Below are 18,373 nucleotides of genomic sequence, written 5' to 3'. Positions count from 1 at the left end.
AGAGATGTGGTTTGGGCTGAATGACAATAGCACCCTCTGGCAAAACCATCTTCCCTTGCCTCTCCCTAAACACCACAGTGTGCAAAGAGCTATCTTCAATAATATTTAATGATCACAATCAGAAAATTATTGCTGAAATAATACTACTGTCTAAGCTAAAGCCTTATTGAGATGCTGCCTATTGTCCCAGCGATATGCTTTATCGAAAAGGAAAATCCAAGATTGAGTGTTACATTCATGAATGCTTCTCAGCCCCCAATTATCTCACTCCCTAATTTGTTTTTTCCTGATGCTTATTTAGGATTAGGTTTGGCTAAGGCATAGGTGGTAGGGATGTGGAGTTCCTGGGGACACATGCTGCCATCAGCCACTGCTATGGGCGGTAACCTTCATCATTTGTTTAAGGTAGCACCTGCCAGGTTTCTTTTTCTTCTTTCTATCTTTCACTATCTTTGTAGTGAACAAGTGTCTTGTGGGGATGTACTCTGAGACTGTATAAATACCATGTTATTCCTCAGACTCTGATATCCTTATTGTGAAACTCATTAATTTCTCCTGCCTACCCTAGTTATTGGGCTGCTGATTAGAAAGTGGTGACTTTTCTAAGTCTACCATCCCTTCTGCATTTATTAGTTGGTTTTCTAATCTGAGGAGGTGCTTTTCCTCCTCTTGCATTTATTTATTCATTTATTTATATTAGCATGAATTCTTAATGTATTCAATAGGTTATAATCCATTACTAGCGCTATTTACTTTGATGCTGAAACTGTTCTCCTTGCTCCCTGGGAACCCCTTCTGCAGGCCTGTGACTTCCTGACATGCCCCATCGTCCTTGGTGCACTTCCCACTGAGTTCCTGTTGTTCTTTCCCTGTCCTGGAATCAGTCACTTCTCCAAGATGTCTTGGTTCCTCTTACTTGCCCCAATTTTGTGTGATGAAAGAAAAGAGGTGTGCAAAAAAGTCTTTGTGAGAACTCAAAACTGGAAAAACACTTGCTACACTCTGAAGTGCTCCATTATGCCATTGCTCCAGCTGAAACACTGAATTACTGCCACCAACAGCATGGCAGTCTTATTGATACACTGTTCACAAAAACACTTGAATGAAGTTTAAAAACAGACTGAATTTTCTGAATTCTTACAAGCCTTTTACATAAGCCTGTATCATCAGTTTAGCATTGTGAGCATATTCTATTTTAATATTTTACTGATATTATACTGATATTACTGCTGCTTCTCTCAAATTCAGCATTAGGACAGCCATAGCTTTTTAACATCCCCCTTAAAAAAAGAGATGACTCATCAACTAAAATAGAGCCCTCCTTACATAACATGAATTTGAACATATCCCAACTATTAATTACTTTTTCTCACTGCATTTTCCCTTCCCACATAGAGATTCACTCCCAACCCACTCCATCCTGTTTCTGTCTGCCAAGTTTTGCAACCACTGAATTCAAGATTTTCTTAAAAGTTAAATATCAGAAAGTAAAAGGAGATCTGGAAAAGAGCTAAATATGTTTTGTGTTCTATTTGGGGGAGCTCAGTCTGGGGTACATGTGGTTTCTTTTTTGCCTTCTGATGAACCATCCTTCCAGGATATAAGTTTTAAAATGAATTTTTTTTGACCACAACCGTCTGGTTTCTGCAAGAATGGCAACCTGGTGGAAAATTCCACTAGAAGCTAAATTTCAGGAAGACAGGGGTGCTGTCTTATTGGAGGCCCCCTCGAGGCATAACGGGAGCCGGTAGTTCCGAATTCTGACCATGGGTTTAGGCTGCTGGGGTCAAAGCCAGGCTCTGTCACATGCCAGCTGTGCAACCTTGAGTATCACCTTCCTTGTCCCACCTTGCTTCTCTCCTGGGGTTGCCAGAATGACTACTCAAGCCTGGCCAAGGGAACACGGGGTAATTAGCTGTGATCTTCTCCAGCTCGGGTACCCTGGAATACTTTTTTTTTCCCTGATAAAATAGGTTTATTTAAAACTTAATTCTCACTTTGAGTATGCAAAATACAAATTCCACAAAAAAATGTTCATTTTACTTTGTAGTTTGCAAATATGCAAAACTGAAATATGCTTAAATTTATATTACATATCTATTAAGGCAAGGAACTGTAGAGAAAAAAATCACATTTGTTCTGCTTAAGGCATACTTGGGAATAGATCATTGTACAAATTGTTGCACATCTGAAAGCACAGTGCATAACAGACCATGTGCATAAAAATGTAAAAGAAAGAAACCTGGCATATTCCCAGTAATACTTAATTGACATATTCATAGTGCTTAGTATTTACTACTCTTCAATCAACTGTAGCAATTCTAAGCAGCAGTTTTTGGTGGAGCGACCAAACTTGTAAGCCCCTTTCCCTGCTTTTTCTGTACCTCTCTTACACTAGCTCTTAGCTCTCATTGCTACATCAGCTGCCAAGCATCTCCTCCAGTCATCAGGGCAACTCAGGAGCACTGGGGGAGACACACAGTGGTTTCAGGCCCACTTCCTGATCTGCACAGGAACTCAACATGCAGTCCTTTATTTGGGGTGAGTGCTGGGGATTGAACTCAGGGGCACTTGACCACCAAGCCATATCCCTAGCCCATTTTGTATTTTATTTAGAGACAGTGTCTCACTGTGTCACTTAGTGCTTCACTACTGCGGAGGCTGGCTTTGAACTCGTGATCCTACTGTTTCAGCCTTCCAAACCGCTGGGATTACAGGTGTCCACCACCACACCTGGCACATATAGCCTTGCTAAAAGTTCCTTCTAAATGTTGGCCTTTTTCTGTCCCTTGAGAACTTGGACTTGACCTTTACTACACACAAATCTTAATGCCGTATACAGACAGCTCAAGCTCTCTCCTGGATGATCCTGGTTGAACATGTGCAAGGCTGCCGGATCGCCAGATGTGTGAGACTCTGTCTAGGCTCTTCCTGGAGTTCAGAGTCAGGGGAAGAGATGGAGCCATAAGATAACTTCAACCTAACATGTGACTTGCTGAACTAGACGTGTGGACACAGGGAGTATCTGCCCCAAAGGGTGGGTGTTGCACTGAGCTTTCTGGGGTGATATTTGAGATCAGAAAAAAGGACAATAAGATGATTCAGAGGTAAGAGGGACTAGGTGGGCACTCTAAGCTGAGGAAATGGCAAAAGCTAAGGCCCAAAGGCATTATATTAGTTAGGTTTTTTTTTTGTGGCTGTCATCCAAATATCTGACAATATCACAGGAAAAGCTTTTGTTGGATTCCTGATTTTGGAGGGTCAGGTCAGCCGACTCCATTGTTTTGGGCCTGAGGTGAGACAGAAAGTGTGGCAGAAGGGCAGCAGTGAGGGAAAGCTGCTCAGCTCATGGCAGGGTCAGGAAGCAGAGAGGGGAAAGAGAAGGGGCCACAGGGCAGATGAGCCCTTCCAGGGCACACCCTCAGTGACCCACCTTGCCCCACTTGCCTACAGTTACCACCCAGTTAGTCCATTCAAACTAAGATGGACAGATGAGGTTATAGCTCTCATCATCTAACAAATTCACCTCTGAATATCCCTATATTAACACAGGAGCTTTTGGGGGGCACCTCATATCCAAACCATAACGGTCAGTATGAGATAAGCAAACGTTTTTAGGGCAGTACAAGCAACTTAACCACAGTAGAAGACTAAGGGTGAGGAATGGGCACAGGCAAATAATGGCTTTGTATACCCACAACAGAGCTCCCCCAGGGACAGCGGCCTGTTGGGGAGCTGTCATCAGGGGCGTGACATGGTCAGATCTGCCTTTTCATGACTTTCTCTGGAGCAGTCTGGAAGAGTGTTGATGAAACCACACTGGAGGAGGAATCCAGTTAGGAGACTCCTTTCCTTGGCAGATCCCTCTCACTGCTCTTCTCTATGGTCCCTCCAAGATGTGCCTGAAACAGCCTTGAAGCTACTCCAATAGAGGCTGCTCCCTGGCCCCATGCTCTCCTTCCCATGTCCCTGAAGTGGGTGCTGTCATTCTCCAAATTATGAGGGTGATAGAGTTTATCCAGATGTGGCCTGGGAGACAGCTTATAATTGTGGCAAAGACTAACTTTTCCCCAAGACATAGCTTCCTCTCAATTTTCAGAGGATAGTTTTGCGTTTATTTTATAATCTATGCAATGTGATCCTAAAGCAAATGTACAGCATGCAGATCCACCACAAGAATTCAAACGATGTAAATTTACAAAGTGAAAATATGCGACAGAGTCCTTCTGATCATTCCACAAGGCCACCAACAAAAGGACCAGGGCAGGAAGAAACTCCAAAATGTCCCTGAAAATGAACGTTCTGAAACTGAATGCTCATTGTAAACAGAGAAGATAAGTTCAAACACAAGTGAGATGTCTTAGATGGGAAGACAGAACTATTAAAAAAGATACTGAATTGTTTTCAAAGGTTTGTACTAATACAGTCTTTTAATAGCTACCATTTAGTAGAACAAGAATCAAGGAGGAAAATTATCCAAAACTAATTTTTGAAAACTCATTTAGTCTGGTTTTACCCCTAGGTAGAATGGGATGGGATAAACTCACACCCCTCAAACATTAGTTTGGAGGGAAAATATTACAATCACAGTACCTTTCTTGTTTTTGTCAGTTTTTTTTATGGTATGTCTTTATTTTATTTATTTTTATGCAACACTAAGGATCAAACCCAGTGCTAGGCAAGCACTCTGCCACTGAGCTATAGACCCAGCCCTCCATCAGAGATTTTTGAATTGCTTTAAAACCATACATTATCCACAAAGAAATTCTATCCCCAGTTCCCTGATTAAAAGACAGAAAAGTTAGACTGTAGTGCAATCTTAAAGACAGTCCAATATAACATTATATGACAACATTAAAAGGAAACATAAATGATATAAGGAGCTATTCAATCTATTAGGTTAATGTAAAAACTAGGCTTGAATTCTACATCCAGTACAGTCCCACATGTGCTATAAATATATACACAAACATAAAAATAAGCTATGAACTATATCAAAAAATTGAAAGGCACTATTCTACATGGTGGAGTTATGAAAGATTTGTTTTTTTATGTATTTCTAAATTTTCCACAGTATTAGTTTATTATAACAGTCCACTAGAAACACTTGCACTAGCTGGCACATGTGAAATTATGAATGTAGAGCAAAAGGCAGGGGAGAGGAAGTGCAAGGCAGAGGGCTCTTGTTCCCAGCCTGAGGCCGAGCAGCAGGAGGAGGGGGATGGAATTCTAGAAGCCTCTGTAAGTAGAGCATGGTTACTTAGGACACAGAAAAGTAAATGAACATATTTGCTTCAGACTAATCTAGAAGTATGGTTTTTCCTAAATTTCCCCCCTAAACCATGATATCAGAATATCCAAAGCTGCAGCCATAAGCATTGGAGAATAAAACTTTTGAGGTCAGGTGCAGTGATGCATGCCTGTACTCCCAGCAGTTTGGGAGGCTTAGATAGGAGGATGGCAAGTTCAAGAGATGTGGCTCAGTGGTTATGGACCTCTGGGTACAACCCTGGTACTCCACCTCCCAAAAAAAGAAAAAAAATTTTTCACAAAATTTATATATCTAGAAGAGACATAAAAGTCTGTAGCCTCTGATGATGAATTCTGAGATTCACCCAAATTTAATCTGGATTTGTACTCAGAGAAATTAAATTAGTTTCAGTTCCTTTGTTACTTAACAAAGGATGCTGCAAGAAGCCAGGAACCTGGATGAAGCTCCCACAGTCCAGGAGGCTGTCATGTATATTGGGTGAAATGAACACTCTGTCTTTCCTGCTCTGTCTGCTGTCTGTCTGTCTTCCAGATCATTCCTCAGCCTAATTTCAAATTAAAGAGTCTTTAAAGTTGAACTGTCTCCCACCTCTTTCTTCCTTGATCATATTTCCCATTTCAGGATTTTTTTCCTGTTTATTAAAAAAGGAATAATGTGCTGATGGGTATAAAATGAAAAGTGTCTCCATTAGTGCATATTAATGCGGCTTTTTTAAGCTAAGGAAATCAGGTTACATATACTGTTTGGCACTTTTTTTTTTTTACTTACTAAAAAATGAACTTCTTTTCATACATCCATACATGGACTTACTTCATTCTTTTAAATGCATATCTTAAGTACAGTGAAGGGAAGAACTACACCCAGAGCCTGTACCTTGGCTTTCCTTCCTGTTCTGCTCTGAAATCACTGCAGCTCTCTGCTCTCTCATCTGGAAGGATGGGTTTGCTAGGAGAAGAAAATTCTGTGCTGGAAACGGAGGATGAAGCAGGAGACCCTTCTGGATTCCAATCCCTAGAACCTGAGATTATGCTACCTAAATGGCAAAAGGGACTTTGCAGATGTGATTAAATTAAGGATCTTGAGATGGGAAGATTATCTGGGATTATCCAGGTGAGCCCAATTAACCACAAGGATCCTTTTAAGAGGGAGACAGCAGGGTCCAAGTTAGAGAAGGGGATGTGACATCCAAAGTCGTGATCAGAATAATGTGGTCAATGAGTCAAAGAATGCAGGTGGCCTCTAGAAGTGGGGAATGGCAAGGAATGGAGACCCCTCTAAAGGCTCCAGAATGACCTACTGACTGATTTTAGATCTCTGACATCCAGAATTGTTAAGAGAATAAATTAATGTTGCTTTAAGACACTAAAATTGTGGAAATCTGTATAGCAGCAAGAGGAGACTAATATAAGCTATAGCCATGATTGTAAATGCCTTAGAATCAATCAAGGAAGCACTCACCCATAGCAGAAGGTAAGTAGCAGGTGACAAGGGAAACATCTAGGGAGAAGCAGGAAGCTCTGGAGGAGTGTGGGGAGAAGTAGAGTCCCCTGGAGAACAGGGCCTGGGCTCTGAGTTTGAGGTAGGCTGAATTCTCATCAGATGATTCACATTAGCTATTTCTGTGTTTCATGATGGTCAAGGGCCTGACTTGGGGATGAAGGTCCAAAAGAACGGACTAAAAGGACTGAGGGTTAAAGGGATGGGAGTTGAAGAACCGAGGGTTTGGAGTCAGGAAACCTGAATTTTCCCCTCCAAATTCATGAGCTCCAATTTTGTTCCACTAACTTTTCAGGCAAGGATCTGAGATAACAACAGGGTGACTAACCATTCTGGTTTGCACAGGACTGAAGGGCATTTTAAAACCCAGTCCTAGACAAACTGGGATGAGTTGGTCATCTTAGAGCTTATGGTGTAAAGGAGTCTCAGAATAGGGAAGGGGTTACAGTGCAAAAGTGCAAAATGCAAAAATGTACAGGCATCCAACACATACTGCTCTGGGGAATAAACCATGACCCTCTGGTGTACAGCCATATACCCTAACAATACTACAAATCTTATGTGTCTGGTTTCATGTTCTCAATTTGCTGCAAACTCCTTAGACTTCACAATGGGACATATCTGTTTGGGTCATCATGAAGCAGGCAGGTAACCTCAATGGGGTCTGTGTGTGTCAGAAACAGATCTATCAACTAAGAAGCTGCCTGCCACATACTGGTTGCTCTGGGAGATACAGGAAAGTACCTGATGCCTGTGTCTGCTTTGGAGAGTAAGCCAGATTCAGCTTCTGCTCCTCCCCAGCTGGAAAGACTCTTCTCCCCCAACCCTAGGCTCTTGGCCATTTGTTCAATGGAGAGAGAGCCTAGTGAAGGCAGCCTAATTCACAAATTGAATCCTGGCCATCCTCTTACTAGTAGCATGATCCCAAGCAAGTGTTTTGGCTTTGCCAAGCCTGTGTATTCACCCTCCCAGATGGGGGATACTAGATTTCCCTTCATACAGGGAAAAATGATAGCACAGCTGTTTGATTTTAGCAGGGGCACCAGCATCATGTTTCCAAACTGCAGCTTACCCCACCTTTCTTCCCCTTTCCCACCCTGAGTGCTGAGGGATGAATGTGCTTCTTGTAGAAGGAAGCAGGATTCTGGGGTAGAGTGTGGTGAGAACAGCTAAAGGGCAGGCTTTGGAATCTCCTGGGGCTTTAACTTCCAGTAGGAACTGGGGAGCGGTGAATAATGGGGCTTTCCACAGTATCTGATAGGTTGCTGCAGAGAATCCTGTACCCTAGGCATTGACATCTCATGCTTCATGGCTCTCCCTCAAGCTGTCTTATTCTCCCACAAAACACAGCAGGTAGAGTTATCCCATTCAAATTAGATCAGGCCTCTCTCCAAACCCCACAATGGCTTCTCAACTCACTCAAGGCAATAAAGCACTAGTCCCCACCCAACCCCACAAACCTCCCTGCCAGAAACCCCACTCTTCCTACTCTGCCCTTTGTGCAATCCCTCTAGATGCTCTGGTCTCCTTTCTCAGACACATCAAATACTCTCTCCCTCCTGGGCTTCGCAATAGTGTTCCTTTTGCTTGAAATGCTCTCCCCTACCAGCCATAGTACTCATGCTTCTCTTACTTCAGAAGGGATTTTGGAGGCCCTTCTCCAGGAGGCCTGCCGACGCCATCTTCTCTGAAGCTTTCTTCTGCTCCCTCATACCTCATTTCCCACTTCCCCACTTTTCTCTCTAACCCATATCATCTAGCCTATCACTGGTTTTACCTGACTCCCACTTGAGAATGGAGGTTCCACGAATGAATTCATTCGCTGCAGTATCCCCAAGGGCTGACAACAGGGCCTGACTTCATGGGCTGTCAAAATGTGTTGAGTTGGTAGCGTGCTTGCCTTGCATGCACAAGGCCCTGGGTTCAATCCCCAGCACCACACACACACACATACACACACAGTGTTGAGTGAATGGGAGACTTGGGCATGTGTAAATGTCAACAGAAGAGGTCAGGGGAGATGGAACCATCGACAGGCTGTGTTAACTGAAGACCAGAGATGATGAGAACCTAAGCCTGGGGGACGTAGGGAACTGGTGGTCCAAGCCAGGAGGGGACAGATGTGAAGGAAAGTTTGTAAGTGTGAACTGAGAGGTGGTGGTGGTGTGGAGGGGTCAACTTACTGGCTTCTATTTTCTGTGGAGGAGGAAGTGAGAATACAGAGATGGGGGAGACAGGAGTCAGAGTCCTGCACAGAGGTGCAGAAAGCCTAAAACTGTCATGGTGGGGAGTTGACCAGGGAAACTGCTGAACAGCTCTGAGAGCCCAGGCGACTTAGTGACTAGAATAATAATGGTATCCATGTGCTTCCTGGTGCTTTTCTCCAGCAGCATCAGTGTTCAGGAGCAGGAAATGAAGGATTCATCCAGAGCTGAGGTTTTACCAGGCAGCTCTGATGAAGAAACAGGAGGATCAGAGTCAAGGTTACTTGGCAAGATTGTTGCTGAAATGCTGGACCAACGCATCCATCCTGGATTTATAGGGAAGAGAAGAAAGGACAAGACTGGGAGACTGGAAGAGAGAAGAGGCGAGGTCCTAAAAGATCTCTCCTGGGAGAAACTGTTAAGAGCAGGTTGCAGCAATTAAGAGTTCTGGGAGGAGGAACAGTTCTGAGTACTGACAAGATCCCAGGTGCATATGGAATAGGAGGTTGTGGTGGAGTGAGGGTCTTATGTCATAAGGGTTACCCTTGTGAGGCTTAGGATCAAAAGCAAGACACAAGACACAGTCTTAAGAAATGCCTAAGTTAGGCTGGGGTTGTGGCTCAGCGGTAGAGCACTCGCCTTGCATGTGGGTTCGATCCTCAGCACCACATAAAAATAAATAAGTGAAATAAAGGTATTATGTCCAACTACAACTAAAAAATAATAAATATTTTAAAAAAGAAAAAAAATGCCTAAGTTCTTAAGAAACAAGGGAGCCTGGCTGGAGATCAGGAGATGACATGTGAGAGAGGAGAAGAGATCAGAGGGTGACAAGAACCTTAAAGGAAAAAGGTTTTATAAGGTAATGCAAGAAAAGTGGTTTAGAAGCTGCAGGGAATAAGGGAGAACACATATTGGAATAGACCCTTCCACTGTGGATAGAGAACCCAAAATTTGGGCCCATCCCTGGATGGTACCCTGCTCTTGGCAGGCCAGCAGCAGCGTCCACTTTTGGAATGAAAATCCACCCTCTGAGGTTCCCTGTTGAAAAGATGCATCTCATAGTTCTGGCCAAGGAACAGGTGAATAATGGAGGGAAAGAGAAAGTGGAAACTGGTGCCCACATTTCCTTTCTTCTTGTCTTGGATACAGAAATGATGTGTGGAGCTGAGGCAATCATATTATAGTCATGGGGCAAAAGCCAGTGCTGTAAGTGTGGAGAAGAAAGACAGAGAGGCCTGGGTCCCTGATGGAATACTGAGAAGCTGAACCTCTTGTAATATAAGAAAAATGATTCCCAATTTACTTAACTACATTATTGTGGGTCAATGTTTAATTATAGTTAGACACATTTCTAAACTATATAGGGACTTAGTGAATCTTTTACTTACAGAGGCCCGGAGGAAAGCGTTACTCAGCAAGGGGAGCTGCTGTCTCCTAAGCCAAACGGTAGGAGATAAGACCAATGTCCCAAGCCTGGCCCTTAGCCCAAGTTCTGCCAAGGAGGAGCTATCTGACCAAGAAAAGGAAAAGCTGATCTGGCCAAGTCACTGAACCTGGCTCTGTAAGTCAAGTGCTCCCTCAAAAAGATCAGAACTGGCTCTGAATCACCGTGGTGGTCAGTAATGAAAGTTTATTTAACACTGCTATTGCCCTTTTATGCCAGTCTCTGCATCTGTGCGAAAGCTACTTAAACTGCCTTCAACAAACTAATGGTTGGATCTGGTTAGTTTCTGTGGCTTCCCTGCAGGGGGGACAGTAGAAAAGTGAGGTATGAAATGGGTGTCTCCATCCTTGCAAATGCAAAACTAAAAAGGACACAACAGTGATGGAGAAGCCAGATAAAGATTTAAAAATCAAAGCAGTTTTATCCCTAGGCCGCGCCCACACGGGCTCTCAGCGCTTGTCACCATTGGCATCCTCTCACCCCCGCCCGGGAGGGGCGGTCTGCATCCTCCAGGCAGGTGATGACCAGAGCCGGTGCCAGATCCTCTGCCGGCCAGGGACCGGGACTCTGCAAGGTGCCCTGACCATCCAAGGCCCACTCCCCGCGCCAGCGCGCCTGGGCCCGGCCTCCACCTGCGCCGCGCGGGCCTGGCTGCCCGTCCGGTCCCCCCGGCCCCCCCCCCCGGCCGCAGCCCCCGCCCCGGTCCGCACTCACGCTCCACGTCGTGCAGCTTGGCCCGCTCCTCCTCCAGCTTGCCCTTGAGGCTCTCAGCCTCGCTTTTCAGCGACGCCAGCGTCTCGTTCTCCTGCAGCCCGTCGGTTGCCATCTTTGCGCGCGGACACGGCCGGGAGGGAAGCGCCGAGCGGGGATGCGGTGAGCGGGCAGAGAGGCCGGGCGGGCGGGCGCGGAGCCGCGGCGGGCGCAGCTCCAGCCGCCGTGACCCCCGAGCGCCGCCCCGCGGCCCCGCCCTCCGGCGATGACGCGGCCGGCTGCGGCGCAGACCCCCTCCCTCCGCCCGCCTCGCCCGCGCCCCTCCGCAACCCCGCGCTTGTGCCCCGCGGGTGCCGCGTTAGCGCTGCTGCGGCCACAGCACCCGGGAGAAGCGAGCGAGGGTCGTGCCCATCTTAGTGGGGGGGGAAACTGAGGCTCAGAGATGAAACGTGACTTGCGGGTGACCTACGCGGGGTGAAAGGTCACGTTGGGGTTCAACTCCCAGCTCCTGAGGGGGGCCCTGGTGAAGTCCCAGAAATACCGTCCTTTCCCTCCACCACTCCCAGGGACTTGATTCGCATCTGGTGGCTCCTGCTTGCAGAGAGGACAAAAAAGGAGAGGGCAAGGAGGCCTGGCCCACGCCTCTGATACCCGCTCTGACACTGGCTAGTTCTGCAGCTTCCACCCCAACAAATCTCTTTTGTTGACTCAAATATACAAAAACATAACTAGTTCTGGCTGCTGAGAAGCTCAGTGGTCTCTGAGACATTAGGAGGCCACCCTTAGTTTTGCTTTTCCTTTCTTCATTGGGCAATCTGGCTCCTGTCCTGGGGGCCGCGGAAGGGGTGGTGTGGGTCAGAGGGCCTCTGTGCACAGGCTCAGCCACGGGGCTTCTAAGCTCCTGTTCAGCCATTTGGCAAGGGTGACTTTTGAGAACTCTTCCTCACCCCTAGAATGAACGGTTGCTACATTTTTCTTAAGAACTCAAATTAGTGTCTAAGGGACAACACATCACTCTCTCTCTCCCAGGCACACTTCGCTGTCTTAAGGGCTTTAATGAATAACTCGCTTGATGCTCCCAAGAGTCACCCTGAATGGGCACTATTATCTCCATTTTACAGATGTGGAAACTGAGGCACAGAAAAGCTCAGTAATCACTTAGGGGTCCCACTGCCAGAAAAAGGGAAAGGCAGGATTTGGACCCAGCTAGTCTGGCCCCATCAACAAGCCTTTGGACTTGGGTGTGGACCATCCAGCCCAAGCCTCCTTTCTTCCCCTTCTCTGAGGCATTCTTAGGTGAAGAATGGGAAGGAAAATCAAGGTTATAAATCCTGGAAGGACAAATGGGGTGTGAAAACTCTTAGCAGACTTCTCCATACATAGCAGATGATCATTAACTGCCAATTCCCTTCTCCCTGCCAATCAATATAGGTTTATTCATCATTTATCCTCAGCATTTAGCATAATACTGGCATATGGTTGGTGCTCAGTTAATGCTAGTTTATCGAGTGGTATATAAAACAATATATATATATATATATACATTTATATTTATAAATGTATATATATATAAATTATGTTATTAAAATAAGTACATAAATTATGTAAATAGGGAAATGTTTTTATACTACTAAAGTACACATTTAAAATAAAAATAAAATGTGAAGGCAAAATATTACATCTGTTTTTGATCTGAAGTGCCATAAGATTAAAGGCTGGCTCAGGCTCTGTCTACATTGGACTTCCTGGGAGCAAGTGTTGGCTCTGCCATGTGGACTGGAGCCAGCTACTTCTCAGTCTCAGGCTCCTCTTCTGTAATGGGGTAGCACCTTCTTCAGGCAATGTAGAGCATTCAGAGCAATGTGTGGCACACATGTTAATATTGTTGAAGCTGTTTGATACATTTGAGCAATCCACAGGAAGTAACTTAAATGGGACAATAGATTATGGGGTGTGCTTCCCACAGGGCTATCTCAGGAGGCCCTAGCAAGGAAGCATTGTTTCCTAGTATCCTTAGACTGATGCTTCTGGACCCACTCTGGGTTGGGTGCAGCCCAGGGTCTCCCTGCCTGTGGAGACTGTGGTGGGTGGCACTTGACACTGGTGTTCTCTGTAAAATAAACCCCAAATAACCTACAGTCTGGGGAATCTATCATCTGGAGATGAAGTCATGATTGCAAAATGCCTTCCTGAACTTTGGTGTTAGCTCCCTTTTAGGAGTGGGGAACCTGGAGATCAGAAAAGTTGCCGTCAGCTACATTTCAGCTGCGGTTGAGTTAGAGTCACCCCTGTTCATGAAAAGGGTCCTTTGAGGGGCTGTGTCTACATGATCTAGAACATCTGGATGAAAAGCCAACTGTCAGTCACTGGATATCTCCTCAGCCATAGGAATATTTGGGAATCCCCAAGTGCTTGTGGTGGACATGGCTGGTGCTGGACCCCTGCAAGAGTCCTGGCAGGTCCTCTGAGCTGGGAGGAAACTCCCATGCAACAGAGGACCCAAGGTTTGGGATTCTGGGTTCCTCTGCCCACAGAGGAAGTTGTTTAAAACCAGAAGACTTAGATTAATCAACAGAAGGAGGGTAGCCCCCCCCACCCCAAGCAGGTTTGTTTTAAGAACTGAATGCCTGTAGTTTTACAATTTGCCGAGCCAAGTTTAGAAAAAAAAAAATGTACTACAGGTAGAGTCCCATTACATGGAGCCCCAAGAGACATCAGAATTACCAGGTTGTACCAAAATCTTTTTATGTTTACTTGCCATTTGCTTTTTGGGAGTGATTTTTTTCCCCATATTTTTTATTGGTGCATTATAGTTGTACATGATCCATTGTTACATATTTGTACATGCACACAATAGCAATTTAGCCATGTAATTTGGCCAATATCATTTCCTGTATCCCCCTCTGCTTTCTCTACTAATCTTTGGAAGTGAATTCTGAAATATTTATTTATTTATTTTTTAGTTGTAGTTGGACACAATACCTTTGTTTTATTTATTTATTTTTAATGTAGTGCTGAGAATTGAACCCAGGGCCTCGCATGTGCTAGGTAAGCGCTTTACAACTGAGCCACAACCCCAACTCGTCCCCCCTGGAAATAAATTCTCTTTTCAACTGCCTATCTCTTTTCAACTGGGTAGAAGCCAGGCACCTGCATGCCTGCAATCCCAGCAGTTTAGGAGATTGAGACAGGAGAATCACGAGTTCAAAGTCAGCCTCAGCAATGGTGAGGTGCTAAGCAACACTGTGAGACCCTGTCTCTAAATAAAATACAAAATAGGGCTGGGGATGGGGCTCGGTGGTCCAGGCCCCTGAGTTCAATTCCTGGTCAAAAAAAATTCTTCTATTCTATTCTATTTCCTTTGCCCTTCGCGCCACCCTCCCCTCTCACATACACACATTAAAAAAAAAAAAAAATTGTTGATATTGTGGGAATTTCCAGTTGGGGTTTTCTGGAAGAGTGCTTTACCACTTTTCACCAGGTGGGGGCTCTGCTCAGCCACACTATTTAGCATAGCTTTGCAAATCCTCTGAGATATGACTAATGCCTAGAATTTTAGCCATGCTGTTGGACATGTTTACTGCAAGATCTGAAACCTGTGCATAACCACCTCTGGTGAGGACACGATTTTTGTGTACTTGGAAAAAAAATTCTAGGATTTGTGTTTCAGTTCATAACCCTTCCCAAAATCTTAGCCAAGAAGCCCTTTTGGAAGTTAATTTTGCTCACTACTGAGGCCCCAAAATGTTCAGACAAGCTGTACATACAGCTGGGACAGGGTCCTTGATAAGAAGGTCCCAGGATATTTATTTTCCAGTGTCTTTTAGCTTGGTGGCTTCTTTCACAGACTGGTGAAGACTAAAGAAAAAAGCATTAGGCCTGAGAAATAACAGGAATAAGTAAAATAAATAAAATAAAATAAAATAAATAAAAGCATTCACTGAATGCTTTTTGTGCTGGGGCTGTTGGAACACTTTACTAAATGAATTCACTGGAGCCTCACAGGCCTCCCCTGATGCAGATGCTAATAATGTTCTTATTTTCCACATGGGAAAATGGGTTCAGGAGAGTAGTAAGAACTGGTGGCACCTCCACCTAGAACACAAGCAGGACTTGCACCCTACAGTCAAACACCAAAGTCAACACCCTGTGCCCCTGTACCATACTGCCTCACAAGCTTGGGCATGTGTTCTATAAACTGATTCTATGGCAACTAATTTTTCAGAGAACTGTCATTAAATATTGTTCTAAGACAGGTAACTCACAGTTAAAAAAAAAATAGTAGCACTTACAAGTTCTACACATATTGAGCAGTAGCTGAGTTGTTGTGATTTCTTGAAAACTGTTCTCAGAGCTCTTTGTTTGAAACATTTGTCACAGGAGCCAAATACGTTAACTAAGAAGGTCTGATCACACATCTTTCACCCAAGGTGTTGCTGAAAGGAAATAAGAAAGGGCAGGTATGAGAGAAAACCAGTGCTTTTAGATTTGTAGCACCTCTGCTTCCTTCTATGGTGGTAGCTGCTTAGACCTGTACATGTGGGATAAATCACAGCAGTTAATTTGTAACCTTTGATTTATTGCAATACACTGGGTCAATACTTGAGAAAGCACCAGAGGGTAGTGTTCTTTTTAAGTCAACATGTCTAACTGGTTGTTTGGGTGACTTGCGGAACCCTCCCAGTGGATCTTTGTAGCACAATATCAATTCTGTGGGGTTTCAGGATGGAAAACATTGTTGTAGTGAATACTAAATCTAAAATTTTAAAAACCATTCCTCCTCTCTGGGTGAACTTTTGGAGTAAAGACAAGAATCAGGAAATGGTGGAGTCTGATCCCAACCAAAAATATGAGGCTGAGTTAATGTGGAGTTGGTTCCTTGCAAAGCAGGCTTCCCATTTATTAACAGGAAGTCAAACACTCAGGTTCTTAACTGCAATCAAAAGTCAAGATGGGCCCAGGCCACCCAAGGGAGGGCATCTTTGGGGAAATATCACCATCTAGTGGCTGAAGATACAGGTTCTGGCTGCCCAGATCCCAGCCCTCTGGTCAGGTGAGTTCCTTGACCTCCTGAAGCTTTTGTTTGCTAGTCTACCAAATGGAAATCTCAAAATCATTCCTCATAGGATTTTTAGGAAATTTTAAGATGCAATGCTTAAAGCACTGTCTCAAGGTCAGAAATATAGGGGGTGCACCTGTGAGTGGTAGCAACAGTAACAGCAACAGCTTTGTGGGGGAAAAAAATGCAGAGAAAAGAGCAAAAAGAGCCTATGGCAAGACCTAATGAAGGCCCAGACCAAAGCAAGGCAGTGGGGTGGCCTTGGACCATGCTTAGGAAGGAGCAGGAGAGGGGGCTTGGCGTGAGAGAGGGAAGAAGAGAGGAGATATCTACAATATGGCCTAGGTTTCTTTTGGGAATTCTGAAGGACTGTGATGTAATGTTGGAAATAGGACAAGGCAGTTAAGAAGGGGAGTTTAGTAGGTGATCCAAAGAGGGTTAAGATTCAAAGAAATGACTCCTCGAACAGAGATATCTGGGGGCTTTGATCTGAGACTTTCCACGCAGCCAAACTTGAAAGGGATGTTTTTGTGGGGGAGGTGACAATGGGTACACTTCTGAGGGGAAAGTCTGTCATGTAGAGGTCACCATGGGGCTGGAGAAGGAGCTCATGAGTTGGGGGAACTTCCGTAGCAAAGGGGCAGGGAGGGGCACAGCACTTGAGCACTCTAGGTGACAGAGGAGTAGAGGGCAGTCCTTTTGAGAGCAAAGTTACAAGGCAATCAGTTACTGACTGCCACAGAGCACTTGGCCCTAGCCTCTCACAACTGCCCCAGGAGGGAGGGAGGCAGGACATCTGTGTCACAGCTAAGGAAATGTGGAGGGACTACACAATGAGGTCAGTGATGGAGCCTGAGCCTGGATATAGTTTTACCGCAGAGCCAGTGTGATCAAGTTGTTTTGTTTTGTCGTGAAAGGAGAGTTTGCCCACCCTGGGGCTCAGTAAACGCATCTCCCATTCCCCTACCCTGCAAAGGCGGCCAGTTTTAATGTCAGGCTGAGGACACCCAGTAATAGCATTAGAACAGGCTTTAAGCAGGAGAGCAACATCATTCCAGTGGATTATTCCAGCATTTGTGCTTACAGAAGTAGGTCAGAGTGAAATGGACAGCAGGGCAGCCAACAAGGTTAGGAGATTATTTCCATGTTACAGAGGAGAGGAAATGAACGTTGGACAGAGCAGTAGCTACAGGAATGGAAGGCAAGAGCAACCCAAAGGACTATAGAAAGAGGGAAGAGGAAGTGATGGGAGATTAGGAAAATAGAAGCAGAAAAAATTGCCAATGTTCTTAATGTGGGTAGAGACAACATTTTTCTTCTCTATGAATTTTAATTTTTTTCAAATTATAAAAACTACTTATAATATTCATTACAAATAATTAGGAAACTATTTATCTATATGGCCTACACCAGCAACTGACCTGTTAACACTTTGTTTTCTTCTAGTATCTTCATAAGCATATATGTGTATACTCCTTATACACTATTTTGAACTTCTAGATTTTGCTTAATATGTGTTTTCATCTTTGCATGTTATTCTTTCTTTCTTTCTTTGGTCCTAGGGATCAAACTGAGGGCTTTTGGTGTGCTAGGCAAGTGCTCTACCGCTGAGCTACACCCCCAGTCTGGGAACACCAGTTTTTAATGGAGATCTTAAGTTTTGAGTTATTTCAGTCTTAAGTCATGTCTCATAGCTAGAATTCTAGGCCTGGGTGGTTAAAAAGGGGAATACTATAAAACAAATCCAAAGTGTTTTTAAACTACATATGTTACTTGTGTTCACTGTAGAACGTCTGAAAAAAACTCAAAAAGGTTTAAGGAATTAATTACTTATAATCCTCACCACCAGAGGGGCTCCTTTTCATATTTTGATATATATGAGGTAGATGTTTAAGATCATTGGGGGTCATATTGTTTATGTATATTGTTTCTATTTCTATATCCTGATATTTTCATTTGGTATTTGTCATGAGCCATGTTTCATTTTAGTATGTTTCATTATACATATTGCCAATAATCCTTTTTAGGATGAGGGAATTTTTCAAACTAGGACAAATACCTCAAAGAATATTTTGACAAAAATAGTAAAAAATGCTCCCATTTTCACTGAACTTACTCTGTTAATACTTATAGATTTACCCTTTTTTTGGCAATAGCTTCAGTATTATTCTATACTATGGAGT

At 44.2% G+C, this 18,373-nt stretch overlaps 1 protein-coding gene across 3 annotated transcripts in view; it reads right to left on the bottom strand.

Moving 5' to 3' along the window:
- The window catches only part of Gnb5 (G protein subunit beta 5), a 49,141-nt gene that overhangs the window by 29,009 nt on the left and 1,759 nt on the right, over positions 1-18,373 (bottom strand). The window contains exons 2-3 of one of the 3 annotated variants that reach the window (XM_078049601.1): positions 15,424-15,567; positions 11,135-11,246 (exon numbers count right to left, since the gene is read on the bottom strand). In XM_078049601.1, the coding sequence (XP_077905727.1) occupies positions 11,135-11,246; positions 15,424-15,549 (238 nt within the window). In that variant the 5' untranslated portion in view covers positions 15,550-15,567. Of the gene's footprint in view, positions 1-11,134; positions 11,373-15,423; positions 15,568-18,373 lie in introns of those variants that run through there. The other 2 variants (XM_078049603.1, XM_078049602.1) reach the window with 2 other exon arrangements.

The sequence above is a fragment of the Ictidomys tridecemlineatus genome, chromosome 5 (genome assembly GCF_052094955.1).
Source record: "Ictidomys tridecemlineatus isolate mIctTri1 chromosome 5, mIctTri1.hap1, whole genome shotgun sequence".
NCBI classification, from domain to species: Eukaryota; Metazoa; Chordata; class Mammalia; order Rodentia; family Sciuridae; genus Ictidomys; species Ictidomys tridecemlineatus.
Note: the sequence above shows the minus strand (reverse complement) of the source record. Positions and strands in the feature narration are given on the sequence as shown.